Source organism: Callithrix jacchus, chromosome 16, assembly GCF_049354715.1.
Source record: "Callithrix jacchus isolate 240 chromosome 16, calJac240_pri, whole genome shotgun sequence".
Lineage (NCBI taxonomy): Eukaryota > Metazoa > Chordata > Mammalia > Primates > Cebidae > Callithrix > Callithrix jacchus.
This window is the reverse complement of record NC_133517.1, coordinates 36,344,480-36,368,932: the sequence shown is the minus strand read 5'-3', so window position 1 is coordinate 36,368,932 and position 24,453 is coordinate 36,344,480. Positions and strand designations below refer to the sequence as shown.

The 24,453-nt window shown below is 38.2% G+C and overlaps 1 protein-coding gene across 1 annotated transcript in view; it reads left to right on the top strand.

Annotated features, from left to right (window-relative positions):
- The first annotated feature begins 656 nt into the window (after window positions 1-656).
- The window catches only part of NECAB1 (N-terminal EF-hand calcium binding protein 1), a 166,544-nt gene continuing 142,747 nt past the window's right edge, over window positions 657-24,453 (top strand). The window contains exons 1-2 of the mRNA XM_002759058.7: window positions 657-893; window positions 11,339-11,363. Coding sequence (XP_002759104.1) covers window positions 795-893; window positions 11,339-11,363 — 124 coding nt within the window. The 5' untranslated portion in view covers window positions 657-794. The remainder of the gene's footprint in view (window positions 894-11,338; window positions 11,364-24,453) is intronic.

The window sequence follows — 24,453 nt, the reverse complement described above, 5'->3', positions numbered from 1 at the left end:
ACAATCCTTGCCCCAGAGCAAACGTTTTGAAGCCTACTCTGGGCAGAGTTCATAGCACCGCCTTTGTCAGCAGTACCGACACAGGTAAGCCTCAGAACCCTCTGAGGTGAGACCACCATGACCATTTTACTGAGGAGGAAAACTGAGGCTTACAGGTTTAGTAAGTTCTTAGAGTGCAAGATAACACGGAATGGCTCAATCCCTACACCAAACCCGCTGCTCCCTGCTTGGTGGTACCCATCAATGCCGTCTCTGCCTTTGGGAAGGGTAAGGGGGAGAGGCCGCTGGGACCAAAAGCAAAGCGGCTGTAGAACCTGTCAGAATACCTTCTTACTTATGGTATCCACTCTGAGGTGAGGCTGGGGAGTCCTTACTTTGCGCTTTGGCTGCTCAGGACAAATGCCCTGCCATCCGTCCCTCTCTCCTAAAACCCTCCTCAGTCCGTGCACTTGGAGCCGTCGTTGGGTGGGCAGGGGCCCCCAGGTTATCTCCAGCAGTGGCCAATGGCCGTGCCAGGGGCAGAGCCCGCTCCCCTCCGCGTTGCTAAGTGCGAGGATGACACGGATCCAGAGCCGTCAGCCGCGAGAAGGGGGAGGCGAGAGTCGGAGCGCGTGGGAGCGCAGAGGCTGGAGGAGGGAGGGGGACCCTGAGCGCACAGAGCGCGGAGGGAGGCGCCCGCCGGAGCGAACATCCACCCGGATCCGGAGCCAAAGCAGCAGCTACGGCCGCGCCCTTGCCAGAGCCGGTGCGTCCGCCTAGCCCTGCTCCGCCCGCAGTGGTCAGGGCTGCAGAGGATGGAGGATTCCCAGGAGACATCGCCATCCTCCAACAACTCCTCGGAGGAGCTCAGCTCTGCCCTGCAGCTGTCCAAGGGCATGTCCATCTTCCTCGACGTAAGTACAGACGGTGGGAGCTAGATGGGTGCTTCCTGGCATCTTTCTTTTCACTCCCCCAAAGGAAGGGGTTCTGTTCAGGTGCTGACCAGCCAATGCTTTGCCCCCAGAACACGGGCGAGAACTACCTCCTTTCCCTCCAGAAAACACCGATGCAAATGATGCAAATGAAGAAGAACGACTGTCCCTTAACTTGCAGCTAGGGCTGTCCCAGACCTGCAGCTTGTGGCTTAACAAGCCTTAAGAAAATTACAAAAGTTAGATTTTCCAACAGGCTGGGTTTCATAGGGACACTATTGCAAATAAAACAGTCAACATTTGCATGCATAGGACATTTTAAAGGGGCACAAGGTGTGCGGGGGTAAGGTGGGGACCCTGTCCCAACTCATCTCTAATGCGTCGTATTTGCAGCCTCTACCCTCACGGATGCAAGCAACCCAGCGAGGGAAGCCCAGAGATTGAGAGGCCCTCGCCACCCTCCCTCCCCCAGGCCCCCTTGGAAAACAATTACCTTGAGCATATTTGTTTTTCTTTCTACAGGGTGAGAAAGATCATTTTCATAATTATTCTGTTTGTCACTGCCACCTTTTCTATTTTTCCTTTTTCTTCCCTGATATTCTTCTTCTCTGTACCTCTCCAGGTTGCAATTACCATTGTCATCTTCATCAATGCTAGCTTTTGACTGTCCCTTTGGTCCTATTTCTCACTTCGATATTGACTGCCTGCCTTCATTACTCTGATCTGATCACATCCTTTCTTTTCTTTCTGTGTTGTTTTTCTTCCAATATGCTGTGGTTTCTGTCTTTATGGCACTTTTATTTCTTATTTATTTTTCAATTTTATTTTCCTCACCTTCCTGCTGTTTCTGTTCTCTACATTTTTCCCTCTGTTGCCCATATCTTTTCTCTGCTTCAGGGCTTCTCTCAGCCACTTGCCCAGCTCAGGGCTCTCCCAGCCCCTCAGTTGTCACATTCATGCTGCTGCCTGAGGTCGTGTCTAGCTCAGTGGGGACAATTCTGGCTGCTTCCTATTTAGGCTTGATAGAAAATGGCAAAGGGTATAGAGGAGTGCTATGTGCTCTGTCTTCTACCCTTTTCTGAGTTATCCTTTCTTATTAAAATCAAAATGAGTGGGAGATGGGCCAGAGGCCAGATACATTTGTTCATGGAGAGATGAAAATATGAGGAAATCAAATTATTAGTATCATCACGGTGAGGCAGAGACAAAGAGGCTAGGAAGATGCAAAGAACTCTCCTAAATTTATTTTGAATGGATTGGCCAGAATTCTTTTTAACTCTAGGGAAATATATTCCTATCAATAATTCAACCTGTTGTAAGGAAAATAATAGAAGCAAGGTTCAACTGTGTGTTCTGGCAGCCTTCACCCCTTTTCACCTGGTGGCTGCAATTGGAGATGCAGGCATTCTGGACTGGCCACCTCCTTCCCACCAAATCTCAGGTGGGTGATTCCTATTGAGCCATTCAATCAGATGTTAAAGTACCTCATCCTTTATGAGAATTTCTCTGCCTTTGGCCAATCAGCTGATGTTATTGGTGCTGATAGCTTAACAGGCTGATCTTATTTCAAGTTTTGCGATTCAGGGCCATAAAGCCCTTGAGGAGGTGAGCTGGGAGAAGAGAAGGGCACCACAACACACCTGAAAAGTCAAGGTCCATGGAAATCATGTCAGTTATGAGCTGACAATTAAGCGACCATGAAGTTGATTGAAAGGGAACAAGTGGGGCCTCCATTCATTCTGACCTGATCTTCACTCCAACACACATTGATATCAGGTGCTTCCCTGTGCTTTTTAAAAAGCAGTTCACAAACCCTGGTGATAGTGTGGAGATGAATGGATCAAAAATATACAAATGGAAAGTCATCCTTTTGACTCATACACCAGCCATAGCTTAAGTGTTCAACGGCAATGTTTTTAAAAAGAGAAAATTAAAATTTCATTTTTCATTATGTATGCATGATTGTTTCCAAATCTGTAAACAAACAGCATCAGGTCCCTGTACTAAAAGAACTTGTAGTCTATGAATAGGGTGCTCTTGCTTTTTTATATTTCAGGGATTTAAAAATAAAAATACGAAACTGATTCCATATGAGAGGTTTTGACATGCTTGTCAGTAAAATGCTACAGTCTACAAAAAACACCTGCCATTGGATTTTGTCTCAAATGGAAAAGATTTAGTTTACACTTTTCTTTGAGTTATTTTGTGAAAAATCTAACACTGATGAAATATGTGATACGAAAAATGATTTGTTACTTAAGAATTTGTGAATTATTCATTTCTGGATCTACTGCTTTTAGCAAAATAAAATGTGAAATATACATGCATCACTTTATTAGATTTAATATATTCTAGTGGCACTTGCAAGGAAGATTACTTTTAAAATTCTCTTCATATTATAATAAATAAGTGATAGATGTTGCCTGTTCCAAACTGGAACAAGTAATTATCTGTGTGGCCTCTGTATCACACAAATAATTTCCAAATTTGAGGAAAACATTGATTTCTAGTGCTTTTTATTGCAATGTCACTGGAATAATCAACCATTTAAGAAAGGATGTAAACTGCTATTGAGGATACTATTAATGACATGATACACATGACCAGCTGGTTAGAAACTAGAGACAGATTTTAACAAGAAATTCGGAGACAGATTTGCCACAACTATTGGCTTTGGCTTCACTATCCTCTCCAAATCAGCAATAGTAATGTCTATGATACTTACTTCTGTTGTGAGTACGAAATAAGAGTTCATAGTCTAGAAAATGGAAACAAAAAGTGTTGCATAAATTTAAATTATTATGGTTATTTCAGTGTTCTGCACTGAGTGGATAAGTAACAGCAACAGTAGCTAAATCCACAAACTGATACAGGGACTATTTCTTCATAAATCTAATTTATATAACTGTCTTGCTAGAATATGACAGAATTAAGTATCAGTTCATCATAATACTCTTGAATACCTGTGGAGGGCTTAGAAAACCTACCATTGGTCCCAAAGTATGCCAGTGAATTGAGGCTGGAGCGAGCATTTACACAGAGCATGCCACAGGAAAGGGACTGAACTGGGTCCTGGCAACACAGGGGACCAGGGAGATGACTGTTGCTTTTCCTTTTACACCAGTGGACTATCGTTTCCCAGCCTCCTGCATTCCAGCTAACAGAGGAGGAACTCTAGTTTGGAATACTAGTCCGTATAGCATACCTCTCCTCTTTTGAGTCATTACATTAATCATCTCCACTACTCTGCAAAGGAAGAAAAACAAACCTTCAACTCACTCCCAAAAGCAAGATAAATTCCCAAATGGAATTAGTTACAGCTTCACCCACCCAATACCACTTTCCTTTCCCATCAGTTTTCTTTTGATTTTCAACTTGAAGAGAAGTGACTGTTCCTCACTTCACTGCTGAAGCGGGAGGGAGGCTGAGAGGTTGTGAAGGGGAGAAATGACTTTACTGCTTATCTTCCCTTCTTTCCTTCATCTAAGCATGCACACTCGTGTACATTCTCAACACAAGATACAGTGTGTAGACAGGAACTTGGTGAAAAGAAGAATTAGTTTCTCTTCACAAGGATACTTAATGAAGTATCCGAAGTCCTGCATATGTTTATTTATATGACGTGTGAGATGGACAGAGGACTGGCAAAGCAGAATGAGGCTTCCAGATGCAATGGTTCTGTGAGTGAACTCTGTTATAGCCACATACCACCCATCTTACCTTGACACACACACACTTGCTCATTTGAGTGAGATTATCCAGTTCAGGAAATGGCAGTTAACCCCATCATTGTCTACCCTCATTGGCAAGGCAAATGTCACTCTTGTAGTTATAGGAAGCAGCAGAAATCAGAAAAAAACTTAATGCATGCTGGGCTTAATACCTATGTGATGGGTTGATAGGTGTAGCAAACCACCATGGCTCACGTTTACCTATGTAACAAACCTGGACATCCTGCACATGTTCCCTGGAACTTAAAAAAATTATTATTTTTAAGACAGAGTTTCTCTCTTGTTGCCCAGGCTGGAGTGCAATGGCTCCACTGCAGCTCACCACAATCTCCACCTCCCAGGTTCAAGTGATTCTCCTGACTCAGCCTCCTGAGTAGTTTGGATCACAGGCATGCGCGACCATGCCTGGCTAATTTTGTATTTCTAGTGTAGTCAGGGTTTCTCCATGCTGATAAGGCTGGTTTCGAACTCCTGACCTCAGGTGGATCACCTGCTTTGGTCTCCCAAAGTGCTGGATTACAGGTATGAGCCACCGTGCCCAGGCAAAATAATTATTTAAAAAGAGAAAAAAGTAAAAGTTAGTCTTACTGCTATCATACATTAAAAATTGTTTGCCCACACTGGACCTACCCTAGGCAAAATTGAGAAGATGAACATGCATGCTAATTCCATCTCTCCATCCATCATTCAGTACCTGCTTCCTCACATCCAGTTTCAGGGCAACTAGTGGCCCAGTAGTGAAACTACCTGCCGGGAGTCCGAACCTACCTACACTGACTCAGCCACTGTGCCTTCCCTGGGTGTTGGAACTCCATGTTTTAGATGTGTCCTGGGTCCCTGCCTTATATTCCAGTTTCTCAGGAATATACAAAGGGATTATTTCACCTCATTATCAAATCTTAACCTGATGCCTGGTAGGAGGCACTGAGAAATATTAGTTCAGTAAATGATGATTGTGTCCATTTTTTAATGCTTCAAAGAAAACATTTGCCTTTTAACACCTTCCTTCAATAACTGAAAGTAATAAATAAGGAATTTTAGTCAAAGCCATCAAAGAATATTTTTGATATAAAGGAATCTATTTGATAAATTGTAGCAAAAACACAGTATTACCTTTCTTCAAATTTTAAGCCTGACCAGAATATTTAAATTTATTTACTATCCATCTAGTAGTAGCAACCTTAAGATCAGCTGACACAGATTATTCTGGTTCCATAACATAATGAGCTTGATTCTCATCTGCAGTACATTTTTTTATTAGCCCATGGACTCAAAGACAAGATTTGGAACAGAGACAGTTCTGTTCATATTTAATTACAAAGAACTGTCTTAATAACAAAAACTGCTGTTTTAATTTCATCTCTAAGAAGCTAAATGCTACTTGAGATTGTTCTTTATGGAATGAAATGAACAGAAGTCCTGGGTCTAACTCTGTGGTGCATTATTCTTCCTATTCTAGTTACTTTGAATTCCTGAGGACAAAATACAGCTTGAAATAGAATCTTAGAATGAATCAAAAGTAAGAAATAGGATGTGTTTCATTTCTCCCTGACTCTCACCTGGGGATCCATGGTTGCAGAGGACAGGAAGAAGCTGGTTGTGATGAAAGAATGAATCCTCAAAATCCCCACTAGCAATTACCCCTATAGAGGAAAAAAGAATTTGGATCTCATTTTTGCTTTAAGCATAGCTCTTTTAAAAGCAGTACTCTGGCAGTAATTACATCAGTTTAGTAAAAAGAAGGATCATCTTGTTCTCCATGCAAGTCTAGGTGATACCTACCTGTTTCTGGAAAAGTTTCATGAGTGAGATCTTTAGTGGTAATACTAGTGTCTTATAATAAAACACACTGTGGCAATGATTAGATTTATCTGTACCTCATTTCCGTGAAGTCGGCAGAATGAAAGGAAGATAATGTTTTTGTAGTAGAAAGCAGTAAAACAGACAACTTGGGAATAAAAACGATTGCTCATGTTTCAAGCTGGCCAGCAAAAAGTGACAATCTAAATATAAAAATAGCTCTGGTTATTTAACTGTAACTACAAGTTACTTAAGAAAAAAAATCCTCAAGGGCCCCTTCCAAGTAATGAAAATTTGTCTTTGCAATATACTAGTGGGACATCCTCTTTGGTACTGTATGTAACATAACTCTGTAGTGTGTTATCCAGATCATTTTCTATTAGCATGCCTATAAGGGTTAACTTTATGGCAGAAAAAAATCATACAAACGGTCTTAAGATTATTTTTGAAAATAATGTATTGGCTCTTATAATGAAAATGCAGAGATCATCTCATCAAGATTACTTAATCAGAGACTCAGGGAGTGCTATCTGGATCCACCTTTTTGAAGTCTCTGAACAGTGCTTTTTTGGGTGTTGGTTCTTTCCAGGTTATATATTGTACTAATTTCCTAGGGCTGCTGGAACAAACTACCACAATAGAATGTACTCTCTGTGGTTCTGGAGGCAAGAAGGGCAAAATCAAGCTGCTAACAGGATGATGCTCCCTGGGAAGGCTCCAGAGGGAAAACTGTATCACGCTTCTTCTCTTGCTTCTGATAGCCCCTGACAGTCCTTTGACATCCTTGGCTTTCAGCTGCACCATGCCAATACCTGCCTCTTTGATCATATGGTCTCTACCATCTATTTCTGCATCTCTGAATTTCTCTCCTTATAAGGTCCCCCATCATTGGACTTAGGGACCACCCAATCCAGTTATATTTTATGTTAATGTGATTATCATATAAGCAAATCCTATTTTTTTCTTTTATAACTTAAATTTTTATTTTAGATTCAAGGGGCATATGTACAGATTTCTTACATGGGTATATCACATGATGGTGAGATTTGGGGTAATAATGATTCCATCATCCAGATAGTGAGCATAATACCCAACAGTTAGTTTTCCAACCTTTTTCCTCAACCTCTTCCCTCCATTAGCGCCTAGTGTGTGTTGCTGCCATCTTTATGTTCAGGTGTACCCAATGTTTAGCTCCCACTTCTAAGTGAGAATATGCAGTGTTTGGTTTTCTGCTTCTGCATTAATTCACTCAGGAAAATGGCCTCCAGTTGCATCCATGTTACTGCAAAGGACATGATCTTGTTCTTTCTTATGGCTGTGTAGTATTCTATGATGTATATGTACCGTATTTTCTTTATCCAATTGACCATTGATGGGCATTTAGGTTCATTTAGCATATTTGCTATTGTGAATAATGCTGCAATGAACATAAGAATGCCATGTGTCTTTTTAGTAGAATGATTTATTTTCTTTTTGATATATAGCCAATAATGGGATTGCAGAGTCAAATGGTAGTTCTGTTTAAAGTTCTCTGAAAAATCTCCAAACTGCTTTCCACAGGATGGACTAATTTACAACCCCACCAACTGTGTATGGGCATTCCCTTTTCTCTGTAGCAGCTCCAGCATCTGGTTGTGTTTTTTTGTTTTTTAACTTTTTGATAATAGCTATTCTGACAGGTGTGAGATGGTAGCATATTGTGGTTTTGATTTGCAATTATCTGATTATTAGTGATGTTGAGCATTTTTTTCATATGTTTCTTGGCAACTTGTATGTATCCTTTTGAGAAGTGTCTGTTCCTATCTTTTGCCCACTTCTTAATGGGGTTGTTTTTGTTTTTTGAAATAAGTTCCTTACAGATTCTCTATATTACTACTTTGTTGGAGGCATAGTTGGTGAATATTTTCTCCCATTCTATAGATTCTCTGTTTACTCTGTTGATGGTTTCTTTTTCTGTGCCCTAGCCCTTTAGTTTAATTAGTTCCCACTTGTCAGTTTTAGGTTTTATTGCAATTGCTTTTGAGAACTTAGTCATAAATTTTTTCCCAAGGCCAATTACTTCTCAATGTCCAGAATAATATTTTCTAGGTTTTCTTATAGGATTTTTGTAGTGTGAAGTCTTATATCTAAAGTTTTAATCCATCTTGAGTTAATTTTTGTCGATAGTATTAGATAGTCCTCCAGTTTCATTCTTCTGCATATGACCTACTAGTTATTCCAGCACCATTTATTGAATAGGGAATCCTTTACCCATTATTAATTTTGTTGACTTCATTGAAGATCAGATGGCTGTAGGTGTGCAGCTTAATTTCTGCATTCTCTATTCTGTTCCATTGTTGCATCTGGGTTTTGTTGTTGTTGTTGTTGTTCCAGTACCATGCTGTTTTGGTTGCTGTAGCCTTATTGTATAGTTTAAAGTCAGGTAATGTGATGCCTCCTGCTTTGCTCTTTTTTTTTTTTTTTAATTGCTTTAACTATCGGGCTCCATTTTGGTTCCATATAAATTTTAGAACAGTTTTTTCTGATTCTGTAAAAAATGACATTGGTAGTTTTATAGGAATAGTATTGAAGGTATACATTGCTTTGGGTGGTATGACCATTTTAATGATATTTATTTTTCCAATTCATGAGCATGGAATGTTTTTCCATTTGTATGTGTCATTGTTGATTTCTTTCTGCAGTGTTTTGTAACTCTCCTTGTGGAGGTCTTTCCTTTATTTGCTTAAATGTATTCCTAGGTATTTTATTTTTTGTATGGCTGCTGTAAATGGGATTGTGTTCCTGATTTGGCTCTTAGCTTGAATTTTATTGCTGCATAAAAATACTACTGATTTTTGTACCTTTATTTTGTGTCTTGAAACTTTATTGAAGTCATTTAACAGTACTAGGAGCCTTTTGGTGGAATCTTTAGAGTTTTCTAGGTATAAGATTATGTCACCAGTGAAGAGAGATAATTTGGCTTCTTATTTTCCTATTTGGATGCCTTTTATTTCTTTCTCTTGCCTGATTGCTCTGGCAAGGACTTCCAGTACTATGTTGAATAGGAGTGGTGAGAGTGGGTGTCTTTGTTTTGTTCTAGTTCCAGTTCTAGTTCTAGCATTCAGGGGAATGCTTCCAGCTTTTGCCTGTTTGGTATGATGTTGGCTGTGGGTTTTGAATTATTATTTTGATATATCTTCCTTCAACGCCTAGTTTGTTCAGAGTTTTTTTTTTTTTTTTTTTTTTTGCGACCGAGTTTCACTCTTGTTACCCAGGCTGGAATGCAATGGTGCAATCTCGGCTCACTGCAACCTCCACCGCCTGGGTTCAGGCAATTCTCCTGCCTCAATTTTTTGTATTTTTAGTAGAGATGGGGTTTCACCATGTTGAACAGTATGGTCTCGATCTCATGACCTCGTGATCCACCTGCCTCGGCCTCCCAAAGTGCTGGGATTACAGGCGTGAGCCACCACGCTGGCCCTTGTTCAGAGTTTCTATCATGAAGGAATGTTGGATTTTATTGAGGGCTTTTCCTCCCAAACCCCTGTTTCCAGATAAAGTTATATTCACAGATACTGAGCATTAGTACTTCAGCATTTGGTTTTGGATGACACAATTCAACCTATAATATATCCAATAACAAAATGACTGTTAGCAATGCATTGACTATATACTCCCAAGTTCAAAGCCAGTGGAAGGTATAGTATCTCTGTCTCCTAACAACTCAAGCAAAACCATGGTTTGTCATTCACTGACCTTAATGTGCTCATGTCTGAGCAGTCACTGTATCTCAGACATGAGTGCTCTGCCCAACACTGGAGCACCTAGGCCAAGCAAGCAGGAAAGGTTGGTTTCCCAGAGAACATTAGAAATAATTACTGAAGAGTAACAGAAACTGGATGGCCAAATGCTTCTTATGCATCAAGACAATTTAAATGCATCCAAAATAATATGATAAATAAAGTAGATTTAGTATAGACATGTGGGCTATTATTTACCCATGTTACGTTTTGTTTAATCCCAGTTTTATTGTCGTATGGTTGACTTACATTAAAGCACACATATGTAAAGTGTAAACTTGATGAGTTTTAACATATATGAAACCATTATCATAATCAAGATAGTAATTCTATCACCTGCAAAAGTTTTCTCACATCCTCTTGTAATCCACCCTTCCCTGCCCTGCCCTGCCCATTCCTAGGAACCTTAATCTGCTTTCTGTCCCTATAGATTAGTTTGCATTTTTAAGAATTTTATATACACAGAATTATAAGTAGATACTCTTTTGTGTCTAGGTTTTCTACTCAGCCTAATTAGTTTTAGATCTGTCCAAGTTGTGTCAATAGCTCATTAATTTTTTTTTTTTTTTTTTTTTTTTTGAGACGGAGTTTCACTCTTGTTACCCAGGCTGGAGTACAATGGCACGATCTCGGCTCACCACAACCTCCGCCTCCTGGGTTCAGGCAATTCTCCTGCCTCAGCCTCCTGAGTAGCTGGGATTACAGGCACGCACCACCATGCCCAGCTAATTTTTTATACTTTTAGTAGAGACGGGGTTTCACCATGTTGACCAGGATGGTCTCGATCTCTCGACCTCGTGATCCACCTGCCTCGGCCTCCCAAAGGGCTGGGATTACAGGCTTGAGCCACCGCGCCTGACCAGTTCATTCATTTTTATTGCTCAGTAGTATTCTATTATATGCCTATAACACAGTTTGTTTCTCCATTCATGGTTTGTTTATCCATGGACATTTTGGTTGTTTTCAGGTTTTAGATATTATAAAGAAATATCTTAATTGGGAAACCCTTAAAATTAGAATGTATTTTATTTAATCATGGATAAATTATGTGTAGGTGTAATGTTCACTGCAAAATTTATTTAAAATGGTGATAATTTTTTATCTTTTTTCTTTCCAGATACTGAGGAGAGCAGACAAAAATGGTAAGACCAAAAATCTACAGTTTCTATTTATTAATCTCTTACATTTTAGATTACCTTATAAAGAATAATAAGGAAAAAGGGGAGAGTGCTGGAAAATGACATAAAAAATACCACCTTATTGTACTAGTGATCATTTTAGATAACTTTTAGGCCCTAAATATTCATAAGAAGTTGGCAGAAAAATTAACATTTGACAGGAATGTTTGTGCCTTTGAAGTGAGGAGCTCTGCTATATTTGAGCTCTGGCTTTTCCTTTTCATGCTTTAAAAAATAATTTTGCAGCAGTAACAGCTTCTATTCATTGAGTGTCTACTGTGTGCCAGGCATTGGGCCAAGTGCTTTGTGTATATTATGTCCTAGAATTATTAAGATACAGAGCTGAGACTGGACCCTAGGTCTGTATGACACTCAAGTCGGGACTCTCCACACTGGACTTTATGGTAGCCTTGGGGATGGTACTGCACTGCAGGAGGGCTGCCTGGAAACCTGCATTGCCAGCTTTATCTCTACCCCATCGTTCCTGGACACTGCTTTCCCATTTGAAGTGTATGCACTGGAAGTGATCATCTATAGTGGCAGAGAAGTAGGAGATGCCAACCCCAAAATAAAAACTTACTCTGTTGATTTAATGATGACTGTACAAAATCTAATTAGAAGCTGTCATAAGCAGTATCTTTTCACTCTTTATTCCACTAGAAACTTTGTCCCAGAGAACACCAAATCAAAACTTATTAAGTTTTTTTTTCTGCTATATTGTAAGTACTCTGGTAAAGGTATATTCTTGGCAAGAATTTCTTGACAAATTTAGGATACAAAGGGTTTTTTTCCCTTTTTTTGAAATCCAATTTTTTATCTATGGGGAGAGGTTACAGGCAGAGTCCAGATCTGACAGTTTAAAGACATATATTGATGTCTGTTTCACCCTTCAGCAGGCAGAGCAAGAAAAACTTGACTGATAAGACACACATTTCTACACAAAAGAAGACTTAATCCAAGGAACAATGTAATAGTGTCCCAAGTCCCAATAATATTTAATTGTGCTTGGTCATCAAAAGATTTTCTCAGACTATATTGTGGTGATAGCTATATTGTCAGTTAAATGTGCTTTTTGTTTCCACTTGAAGCATTTCATTACTTTGTTTTTAGTTTTAGTTTTTTTGAAATAGAGTGTTGCTTTCTCACCCAGGCTAGAGTGCAGTGGTGTGATTTGGGCTCACTGCAACTTCCACCTCCTTTGTTCAAGGAATTCTCTTGCCTCAGCCTCCTGAGTAGCTGGGACTAGAGGTGCATGCCACCACATCCAATTAATTTTTGTATTTTTAGTAAGGACAATGTTTCACCATGTTGGCCGGGCTGGTCTTGAACTCCTGACCTCAAGTCATCCATCGTCCTCAGCCTCCCATAGTGCCAGGATTACAGGCATAGGCTACTGCACTCAGCCCATTTGATTACTTTTAAATACAGAAATAATGACAGCATCATTTGTCTTCTCATCTCATCCTTTCATCTTTTGCCTGATATCCAGCCCCAGGGATGCCTGATATACAATTGATTAGCCCATTTGTCTCTATGCCACCTGCCCTGTATTTCAGTAGCTGTATCCATCTGAGAAATGCTTTTGCTCTGTCTCCACCCAGGCTTCTAGTTTTCTCACGCTACCCTTTCATTTTCTAGACCCCCAAGCTCTGATTTAGGGCCACTCTTAACTTTGTATGTATTTCTCTTCTTTCCATCAAAATTAGCATAATCCATAGTCAGAAAAACACTGAACAAAAGAATTCACATGATTCAATGGTTTATGATAACCTCAAATACCATGCTGCATGAAGTGGTTACTTGCACTGGCAGACCCATGTCTCATATTTCCTCACCTGCCCCTTCCCCAACAGACACCTACCTCTTCCCTCCTTTACCACCTCTCCTAATGCCCATCCCAATGCGCTGTCATACACCAGCCTTTCTGCTTTTATCTTTCACAATCTTCCACATGTACCCTCCTCTGCAACTGCTGAAGTATTCAATCCCCTGGGCACCCCCCATCTGCCACACTGCTATGATGTTGCCTTGCTGTGACCTCCGCCTCCTACAACTTTCCACCCTCAGTCAGCTTGAGAACACTCATGCTTTGCTTACATTCCTGCTCAAAAGGCACCTTATCTGGGAAACCTCCCCCGGTTCCCTCAACAGGCCCCACCCTCTTCTTGTGCTCTCAACACTTTGGCACATATTGATTATTGTCCTTAAAGTGGAGACTGCAGTTGTTGGCTGGAGATTGTACGTCTCTAAGCCAAACATGCTTCTCTAAGGCAAGGAACTTGTGTTACAAGTAGATAGTAGGCCCAGCTAGTGCTAGGTGCTCAATAGATGTTTGTTTAATGAATTAAGAAAAAAATACAGCATATGTCCTATTCAGCCTAAAAAGAAAGAAATTGTGTCATTTGTGACAACATGAATGGAATTGGAGGACATTATGCTAAGTGAAATTAGTCAAACAGAAAGACAAATACTGCATGTTCTCACTTCTATGTGTAGCCTAAAACAATTGAACTCATAGAGGCAGTGGGTAGATTGGTAGTTACAGACACTGGGGAGTGAAAAGAGTGGGGTGGCAATAGTCGAAAGGTACAAAGCCTCAGTTAGGAGGAATAAGTTTAATTTTTTTTAGATCAACTGCACAGCATGATGAATATAGCTAGTCATTGAGTTCTGTACATTTTAGTATCACCGAGAGTTAATTTCTTCTAATGTTCTCATCACCAAGAAATCTCAAATATTTGAAGTGATGGAGATATTAATTAGCTTAATCTTTCCATATTGTATTTAAAAATTATAACATCACTTTGTATCCCATAAATAAATACAGCTATAATTTGTCAATGCATAATAAAAATTAAAAAAGGATTGAGGATGGTTTGCTCCATTATTTCTCTCTCTCCTCTGTCTACTTTTCCCCTACCTTTCATCCTACCTTACTCTTTTCCCTCATTCTCAGTGTAAAGTTGGAAGGAGGCAGAGTCAAGTAGGTTTGGATTTAAACCACAAGTATGCAAACTAGTAACCTTTTAAAGGTATGCCCCTAGTAACCTTGTGAAGAGCATAGATAATGACAGCTACTATGTAATGTGGTAATTATGAATAATAAATAAGGGACTATCTGTAAGGTTGCCAGGGAAATGCCTGGAACATTGTAACAACTAAGCACTTGCTCATTTTGCTGCTGTTATGATTAATATTATCTCTATTGCTCCTGAAAGCTTGAGCTGTTTTTTGTGCTGTGATGACTTGGTTATCTGAGATATTTTTTAACATATTAGTTATTTCTATTGCAGTGGAGTTTAGTAGAAAAGAAAAATAAAGCTCTTTACCATATATGCAGTATTTAAAAGGGAAAAAGATCATGGAAAATCTAATGTAAATGGAAAGATACAAGCCTAAGAAAGTAAGCATCTCTCTGTGCCATGTGTTCACCGCATTCCGTATTTGCAAATAAACAGCTGTTACATGTATTTTAGCTCTTGGTAACAGACTCTTATATGACAGAATCCCTTGTGGACAGCATAATTAGTGACAGAATAACGAAAGGAAGAAGAGGCAATAGGCGGTATAATTGTTCGCCTTCCCAGAGGACAGATTTAGCTTTTGGAATCTATCTGACATCTGACAAAAAAAGAGAAGCTGCTGGATAAATTGGGCGGGGCAGGGGGAGGATACACAATTAGTGATTAGCTACAATAATGGCATCTTTGAGAGATTTTTTTTTTGTGTGTGTGTGTTTTTTAATCATAGGCTAGGATCCTAAACATAAAGATAGACCACAAAATAGGGTTACTTAGGAGGGATGCTAGTGCTTTGATCCAAAGAGCCCCAAATTCAAGTTTTCAGAAATGTAAAACTTCTGACAAAGTTTATTTACAGGTTGAATGAAAATGGAAATAATATGTGGGTATTCATAAAATTTGCAAAAATATTTTTGAAATTTAAATATATTTTATTTTTAAATATTTAATTGAGTAAGATCAAATATATTCAAGGTACAAAATATAATGATTAGATACATATATATTGTGTAATGCTAACAACAATCAAATTAATTAAAACATTCATCACCACCCATCATGTACATTAGAGCCCCAGAACTTGTTCATCATAACTGAAAGTTTGTACCCTTGACCATCATCTCTCATTTCCTCCAAGCCAAGCCCATAGCACCCGCCATTGTACTCTCTGCTTCTACGAGTTCAACTTTTTCAGATTCCACATATAAGCGAGATTGCACAATATTTGTTTTTCTGTGTGTAGGCAAGAATATGTGTGAAATCTTAGTAAGAGGCAAAATGAAAAGCTTCATAGTAGTGAATAGCACCATCGGATTCCTCTTGCTGATTTGCACTTGCTAAGATCTGCTGTCATTCTTGATCAGTGAGTAGGAAGGCTATATGGGTGGCACTTTTGATCCCTGTTTAATCACTGTTCTCTCTAAGAGATTGTTATAGTTCTCCTCAGGCCTTTAGTCCAGTCCAGCAGTCTGTACATATTAAATTTCAGGGCAGAGATGGTGCCTATTTCATATATTCCCAGGTTCACCATGGTGAGCATCATGGCTGCTGCAACACAGACGTTCATAAATATTTGTGAATTATTTGTAGGAAATGCATAACCAACAATTTCACTAAAGAAATATAATCATATATATATAATCTAATCAAACCAAGCACTGTTGTTGATTACCTGTTGTTTATTAATTAATAATGTTCAATGAAATGTATGGAGGACATATTATAAGGTCTGTCTCACTTCATCTTTGGTAATTTTTTTCACTTTGTTGTATATGCACCTATATATGTATTTCAGATTACAAATATAACTATAGTTATAGCCTGAATTTGTATACATCTTGAATATGATGTTCTGATGCTCCAATATGTGGTAGTTTAATTGATTTAAGGCATTTGATGCTTTCTTGGTAGGCTGAATTATGACTGAATGACTAACACACCTCCAGAAAATAATGTTGGCAATGAAAAATCCTAGCCTAAGAATCGTATTTATGTGTTCAGAGTATTTGTGTATTTAGAGATATTTTAAAGACATCATTGGATTATGGTCAATTCATTTGGAATTCATTATGTAAGAATTGGTAAGACTCTTTCAAACTGGTTACCCAAAGTTTGGTTTATTCTATTAACATGTAAAAATACGTAGAAGCTAGAACAATGTTCATAGTTACTGAACTATGAGTATTTCCACTAAAGGCTAGGTCATCACCTAGCAACCTTCCAGAGTCCCTCAGAGCTCTGTGATTATGTCTTTTGCACTTGGGAATAAGGCTTTCCTTTGATGTGAGCTACTCAATCAAGCATCACCACCCCTCACTGGGCTCTCCAGACTCTGTTATCTTCTAATCAGGGCTCTTTGCCCCAAATAAAATGGAAAGATTAAGGGCCGGGCCCAAGAAGTGAGGAACATTGGCATAAGCCTGCCTGGTTTGTATTTCATAATTCCTCATACTTTTTGCAAAGTTTTTGGGAAAATAATGAAACGAGAATCAGATAACTTATAGATAACTTACAGATTAGCAGGGTTCTCACATATATTTGTACTCATGATAATTCTCAGGTACATGCAGACACCTCAGCTACACATCTACCAGCTTGAAAGTCAAAGCAAAGTCTATTAGAAGTGATTCACTTAAAAAAAATGCCCTAACAATGACCTTATTGAAATAATTGGCTCCTCCACCACTGCAATATGTAGGAGAAACCCATGAGTGCAAGTTCTGACTGTAATGATTTTTTTAACAAAATAAAGAAAAACAAATGTTCTATTTTCATAGTATGACTTTTTTTTTGTAAAATGCAAAGCACTTTCACACCCATAAATGTGTTACTTTTCTGCTAAAAGCAGAAATCGGAAAATTCTTATCTTTACATAGCTGAGTTTATCAGCTGCCACAGAAACAAACAGAAAATTTAGAGTCACTTTCCTGTGTCCACAAAATGGTTGCCATAAGCTGTCAAAGGCTCAAAAATCAGGTCCTCCTCTAATAGCAGATCCTGGAGGGTGCACAGCATAGACTTATCCCGAAACATGGCTTCTACTTTAAGTGCTTTCTGTAATGGAGATCTGTGGTTGGCATCCCAGCTTTCCTTTCCTTTCTGTTCCTGCAATTTAATCATTTCATCTGCTCCATCTAGATCCCAGAGATATGTAGCATTATGGTTAATCTTATGTATGATTTTGCAATCAGATTACCTGCACTCAAATCCCCATTCCACCTACTGTGCAATTTGGGTAACTTAACTTCCCCATCGTTGAAATGGAAATAAAGGCAATGCCTCTCTCACAGACTTGGAAAATTAAATAAAATCATACACAGAAATTTTTTGGAAAATGCCTAGCCCTTAGGAAGTTCTTAATAAGTGTTATCTATTTCCATTTTTCATCCTAATTGTTATTCTTATTTGGTGGGACTGTCAATCACAATGTCCTGGTGCTGAATTTTTCACAGGGTAGTGCCCAGAGGTCTGTCCATGACCACCTTACTAAGACGCCAGAGCTGCAGTAGTGTTTGTTCTACCTTTGCCCCGGTCATTCAGCTTTTCTTATTGTTTGCAACCCAATAATCCTAATTTAATTTCTCTAGTGTCTTGGAGTTGGTGCATTGTGCCCAGCCGCCTGACTTGCTCCTCTAGATGCATCCTCATCTCAGGACAGGAACCACCGAGCAACCCTTGTTCCAACCAAAAGTTTCAGAGGCTTCCAGAACTCTTCTCTTTCTCTAATAATTCCACATCCAATCTATTAGCAGGCCCTGTTGGCTCCATTGTCAAAACATCTTCAAAACCTGATCACTTCTTGCTGTTTCCAAATCTTCCACCCTAGTTAAAGCCTCCTCAATCTTGCACTTAGCATACAGCAGAAATTTCCACATTAGAGCTATTAGACTTCAGAAAATCCGTGGCAAAGGTGATAGAGATAAGAAAATGAATTTGATACTTTTGGATGTATAATTAGCAGACTTGGCAATTAATTGAAAGTGTTAAGTAAGAGAGATGAAGGTATTTACTGATGTGTACATATGCAAGCTTGTGTGTGTTTCAGATTTCTAGTTTCTGACTTGAGTAACGAGATGGATAATGAGGCTATTAACTTCTTATGGTTATGAAATTGCCTTATGTATAAAATCTTGATTTTGTTGTAATACTGGTCACTTTTAGTTATGAGAGTTCTTTTAGTATCTGTTTCTCTAGTAATAAGCGATGTTTCTGTTTTTCTTAATATTCAAAATCATACCTAAGTTGTTAAAAAATACCTGAAAATGTAATAGCCTGTATATTACCAAGTTATTTATGGCAATGAGAATATTGGTTTAGACTTTACAAGAAAATATTACAGTAATAACAGTAAATAATCTTATTAAAAGATTATGATGCTGTGCTAGGCATAATTTTATTTAATCAGTATAACAATATTGGAAGGAAGATACTATCATTATCCCAATTTTATTCGTGAGTAATCTGAGACATAGATAACGCATGAATGAGTAAATAGGATTTGTATCTAGATTTTCTTCTCACCCAAAAGTTTTAGCACTTAACCAGGATGCTTCATTTGCCGTGGCTCATCTCTGTAGCAGAATTGTGCCATTGAAATCTAGAAATACCAATCTTTCCACATGAAGAATCCTAAATGATTCAGTTTAATTTTTAAAAAGACAAAAATATTTGAAACTCTTTTGACTATGATCCTGTTGTAAGGTGGCATGGTATGATGGAAAGTTGGAACTTTAATCTGCTATTCGTTCAATCACTCATTCCTTTCTTTGCTGAATATTTTGTGAGTCCCCTTTGAATGCCAGAGACTGTGCTAGATGGTGGGAATACAAAGACAAAATATACATATACTTTAGTATACATTTACTAGGATGTGATCTTAGACTAATTCATTAACCTCTCTGAGCTCATTTCCTCATTTTTGAAAATAGGAATAATAAGAATTTGCAGGGATACTGGGAAGAAAAAGCAGGGTAAATATATGTAAAGTCCCAAGGATGTTTAGAATATTGTGAGTAGTCAAAACATGTCAGTTCCCCTTTGCCTTCACTAATTTCTTATAGGTCCTAAAGATATTATTTCTGCCGGGCATGGTGGCTCACGCCTGTAATCTCAGCACTTTGGGAGGCCGAGGCAGGCAGATCATGAGGTCAAGAGATCGAGACCATTCTGGCCAACATGGTGAAACCCTGTCTCTACTAAAAATACAACAAATTAACTGGGGTGGTGGCATGTGCCTGTAGTCCCAGCTACTTGGGAGGCTGAGGCAGGAGAATTGCTTGAACCTGGGAGGCGGAGGTTGCAGTGAGCCGAGATCGTGCCACTGCACTCCAGCCTGGCGCCTGGTGATGAAGCGAGACTGTCTCAAAACAAAAAAAAAAGAGATATTATTTCTTCACTTGTGAACTAAGGAAGGCAGACTATAAAAAGAGCCCTTAAAAAATTTCATGTTACTAGGACAGATTATATACTTGTGTAATAAAAGGAACTCATCTTTGATTTTTGCACATGGATTTGAGAAAACTTAGTCAATAAACTCTAAACTCTTAGGGACTTGAGGTGGGGGAAGGGGCATGTTGGTTGGGGACAACTTAGTCTTCAGGGAGCTTAGCATCTTCTTAATAAATGAGTCATGCACACAGAGGAAATTGAATAATTTTCAACATCAACATCAACAACACAACTCTGCTACAAAGACGAGCCACAGGAAATGAAGCATCCATAATTTTCAATGCGTCAACAATGTAAGAGGCACTAAGCCAAATGAGTGAGAAAACACCCTAATGCATTAGAGTTCTGAGGAGGAAGAGGTTGGGATAGGATGGCCTAGAAAGGCTTATGGACTCATTGTCCTCAAATAAATCCCCAAAGATGAGTAAAAATTCAGATAGCTAGCAAAAAAGAAAGAGGATTATCAATTAGGACCAATTCAGTTTAAGTGACAAAAACCTAAATCAAATTAGTTAAAGTAAAATTGGGAAATTGTTGGCTCTTATAATTGGAAAAACCCGCCAAATGGTAAAGCTTTGAGTACAGCTGTATCTAGATAGTCAGAAATTACTCTCTTTATCTATCTCCTTTCTCATCTCTACCTCTCTCAATTTTGGTTTGCGTCTGATTGGTTTTCCTTCCAGATAGGCTTTCTTACCAGGGGTGGCAAGATAGTACCTAGAATACATCCCACCAGCTCAACAGGTCAGAATAAAGAGAGAGTTTCTCCTTTACATTAATTTTAGCAAAAATCTCAAGATTTTCTCTGACTGATCAACTAGTCACCTACCCATCCTTGAAATAATAACTGAGTGATTGAATGAAGTGATTTTCTAGGTTTAGATTATATACACAGGCCCAGAGAGGGTAGGTGTATAAAGCTGCACCTCAGCCAGAATGGAAGAGAGAGCAGATGATTCTAAAGCAAAAATCAGTGTTTCTACCAAAAGAAGAGAGAATAGATGTTGACCAGGCACAGTTAACATATGTTCCTCTTTTGGAGGGTAAACTAGCTGAAAAAAAAGTGATTATCCAGTAAGAATACAGGTATAGAGCAGGGGAAATAAAAGCAATTCCATTATGTGTACTTATCTTTCTACTACTAATGTCTGTGTTAAAGTATTTAATTTTCATTTATCAGTGAAATTTGTCTGCAAATGGAGTAGTCTTTACATTGCTAATTTTGAATCTACATCCACTACAAACTAAATATTCCTCTGACAAATGTTTCATCTGTCATTCTACGAAAGCCTGAGTAAATAGAAATGTTTTTTGTTGCTTTTCTCCTAGGCTCACATAAAATGTTATTGTTAATTCTCCATGGAAATAACATTAAATGGATTATTTTTTCACCAAATTAGGAGCACATTCTTTCTAGCCATGAAAGCTAATATACATTTCTTTCCCTCAGAATTAAGGCAGTTTTTTTTTTTCATTTTTGCAGCACAATTCCAAGTGATAAAAATATTTTGATGTAACAAATGAGCTTTCCCCAAAAAGTATCTAAATATTTGATGTCAGGTCAGTAAAGAGCCAAGCATTTGACTGAATTACTCATTTTTTTAACTGATATCTGAGCATTTGGTTGATTTTAAACTGAAGGCAACTTTTATGACCTGCTTCCAGGAATGTGTCTTGGGTGATGTGCTTTGAGGGACCTCATCTGAATCGTTTAACCTTGTCATATTTAAGTTTTCTTTCCCTTCTGAAAAGACAAATAAGAAGATGCAACTACCTCAAGAAATTATTGTGATGACTATAGTCAATAAAATTTAGACTAAAAGTGCCTCACAAGATAACAGGTCAAAATATACAAACTTGTATAAGCAGTGACGCATGAAATGAATTTCATTTCTCCAGATAATCTGTAAAATACACAGAGCCAGGGTAGGATGTCTAGAGTTAAGAAACTCAGTCTGTTGAGCTGATTACTGAATTAAATATATGTTATACTTCGAGAGCTAATATGAATAAGTATAACTAATTTTGCCATATTGATAATATAGTCAGCTTTTAACATATTTTAATATCTTAAAATATTTCAATGCTACATAATATCACATTATTATTATTTTAGAGACAAGGTCTCACTCTATCACCCAGGCTGGAGTGCAGTGGTATAATCATAATTCACTGTAACCTTGAATTCCTAGGTTCAAACAATCCTCCCTATCAGCCTACTGAGTAGCTGGCAGTATAGGTGCATACCACCATACCTAGCTAATTTTTCAAATATTTTTGTAGAGACAGCATCTCACTAAGTTGCCTAGGCTAGCCTCAAACTCCTGGCATCAAGTGATCTTTCTGCCTTGGCCTCCCAAATTAATTTTTCAAAAAAAGTTTTATTTTAAAAGTTTTAGATTGACAGAAAAATTGTGAAGCTAGTGTACAGAGTTCCCATATAACCTGAAACCAAGTTTCCCTTGTTATTAACCACACTATAATTAATTGGTGTGGCACGTTTGTCATAATTGATAAATCAATGTTCATAAATTATCAACTAAAGACCATACTTTATTCAGATTTTCTTATTTTTTGCCTAATATTCTTTTTCTGTTCCAGGATCACATCAAAGAGATGGAAGCGGCATTTAGTCATTATGTCTCCTTAAGCTCCTCTTGGTTGAATCACTTTCTTAGACTTTGTTTTGATAATCTTGACAAGTTTCAAGGAGTACTAGATTTGCTATTTTGTAGCATGTCCTTCATTTGCAATTTGTCTGATGTTTTTCTCTTAATGAGACTGGAATTATGCGTTTGGGAGAGAAAAACCACAAAGGTAAAATGCCATTATATCATATCAAGGAAACATATGATCAATACGATTTAGGATGCTGATGTTGACATTAATCACCTGGCTGAGGTAGTGTCTGTCAGCTTTCTCCACTGGAATGTTTACTTTTTCACCTCTTTTCATACTTTACTCTGTAGGAAAGTCACTATGTGCACCCCACGCCTAAGGAGCAGGGAATTAAGCTCCACCTCTTTGATGGCTGAGAATCTGCAAGAATTATTTAGAATCCGCATGGAAGATTTGTCTATTCTCTTACTTATTTGTTTAACATTTATTCAGAACATTATGGAGACATGGATATTTATTTTATGCTTTGGAGTATAATTCAATATTACTCAATTTGTTTCGTTGCTCAAATTCTCCCACTTTGGCCATTGCAATCTCCTTTAGTTGACGTCTGTGTTCCTTTGACATACCCTCATAAGTATGGTTGGGGGAGATTTTACATTCTGGTATTAACAGATGCTTCAGGCTCATCCTTTATAATCTCTACTCCAATCCTAGAAAAAATCATTTCTCTGAGAAACCCAGGTGTTTTTTATGAGAGAATGTTACTAGAAACCAAGATCTGGATGATAAGTGTGCTCATTGTTACTGATGTATCATCATCATCCTTGCTTCTAAGACCTCTCAGCTGAGAAGCAAGGAAATACTTATGTGTATACTAATGCATGCATATGCACATATCTATAAACATATCTATATGTACCCATAGGTATCTATGCTGAGCTAAACATGGTTTGTATTAATGTCTCAGATGCTAATCCATTACCACATGGATTATCCTAGACTCCTCTCTTTGCTTGTCAATATCCTCTTATTCCAACAGTTAGAAAACTGGGTCCTAGCCTCAGCCATCTATTTACATAATCATTTAAGCGCAGTCAACATGTGTGCCAGTATCAGAATATTTAACTCATACACTATGGAAAACAACTTCATCAACTATAGTACAGTCTTATATATAGTTTCTTTTGCCTTTGGCTTATAGACTTCACTATTTTCCAGAGTTACTTAGGTTAGCACCATTTTCCTTCAGTCCTTTCAGTGAGATTGTTTTGTACATTCCTAATACAGTTACATTTTTTTCATCACATTCTGCATTCTATCCTGGGATCTGCTGAACTCTTATTTTTTAAGATTTTACATCTATTAAAGTTCATTCTTTGCACAATAAAGTTCTATAGGTTTTGGCAAATGCATGTTATATGTCCATCGTACCATGTCATACAAAATAGTTTGCCTACCTTCAAAAGTCCTCTGTGCTTGTCCTGTTCAACCCTCCCTCCAACCTGCTCATACTCCTAACAACCACTGATCTTTTTGCTATCTTTATAAATTTGCCTTTTCTAAAAGGTCATAAAATTGGAATCATATAGTGTATAACCTTTTCAGAATAGCTGCTTTCAATTAGCAATATGGATTTAACATTCATCCAAGTTTTTCCATGATTTCATAGAACACTTTATAATATTTCATTGTGTGGATGTATCAAATTATTTTACCCATGCTTCTACTTCCATTGAGCTCCTTCAGTAGAGACATGGTTAAAATAATTTGTTTCCCATTTTTTGTGATAATGAATAAAGCTGCAATATACATTCACAGGCAGGTTTTTAGTGGAAAATGTTTTCAAATGTTAGATAAACACCAATGAATGTGATTGCTAGATAAGAAAGTGCCAAAATATCTTCCAAAGTGACTGTATTGCTTTGTTTTCCCTCCAGTAATGAATGTTTCCATTGCTCCACTTT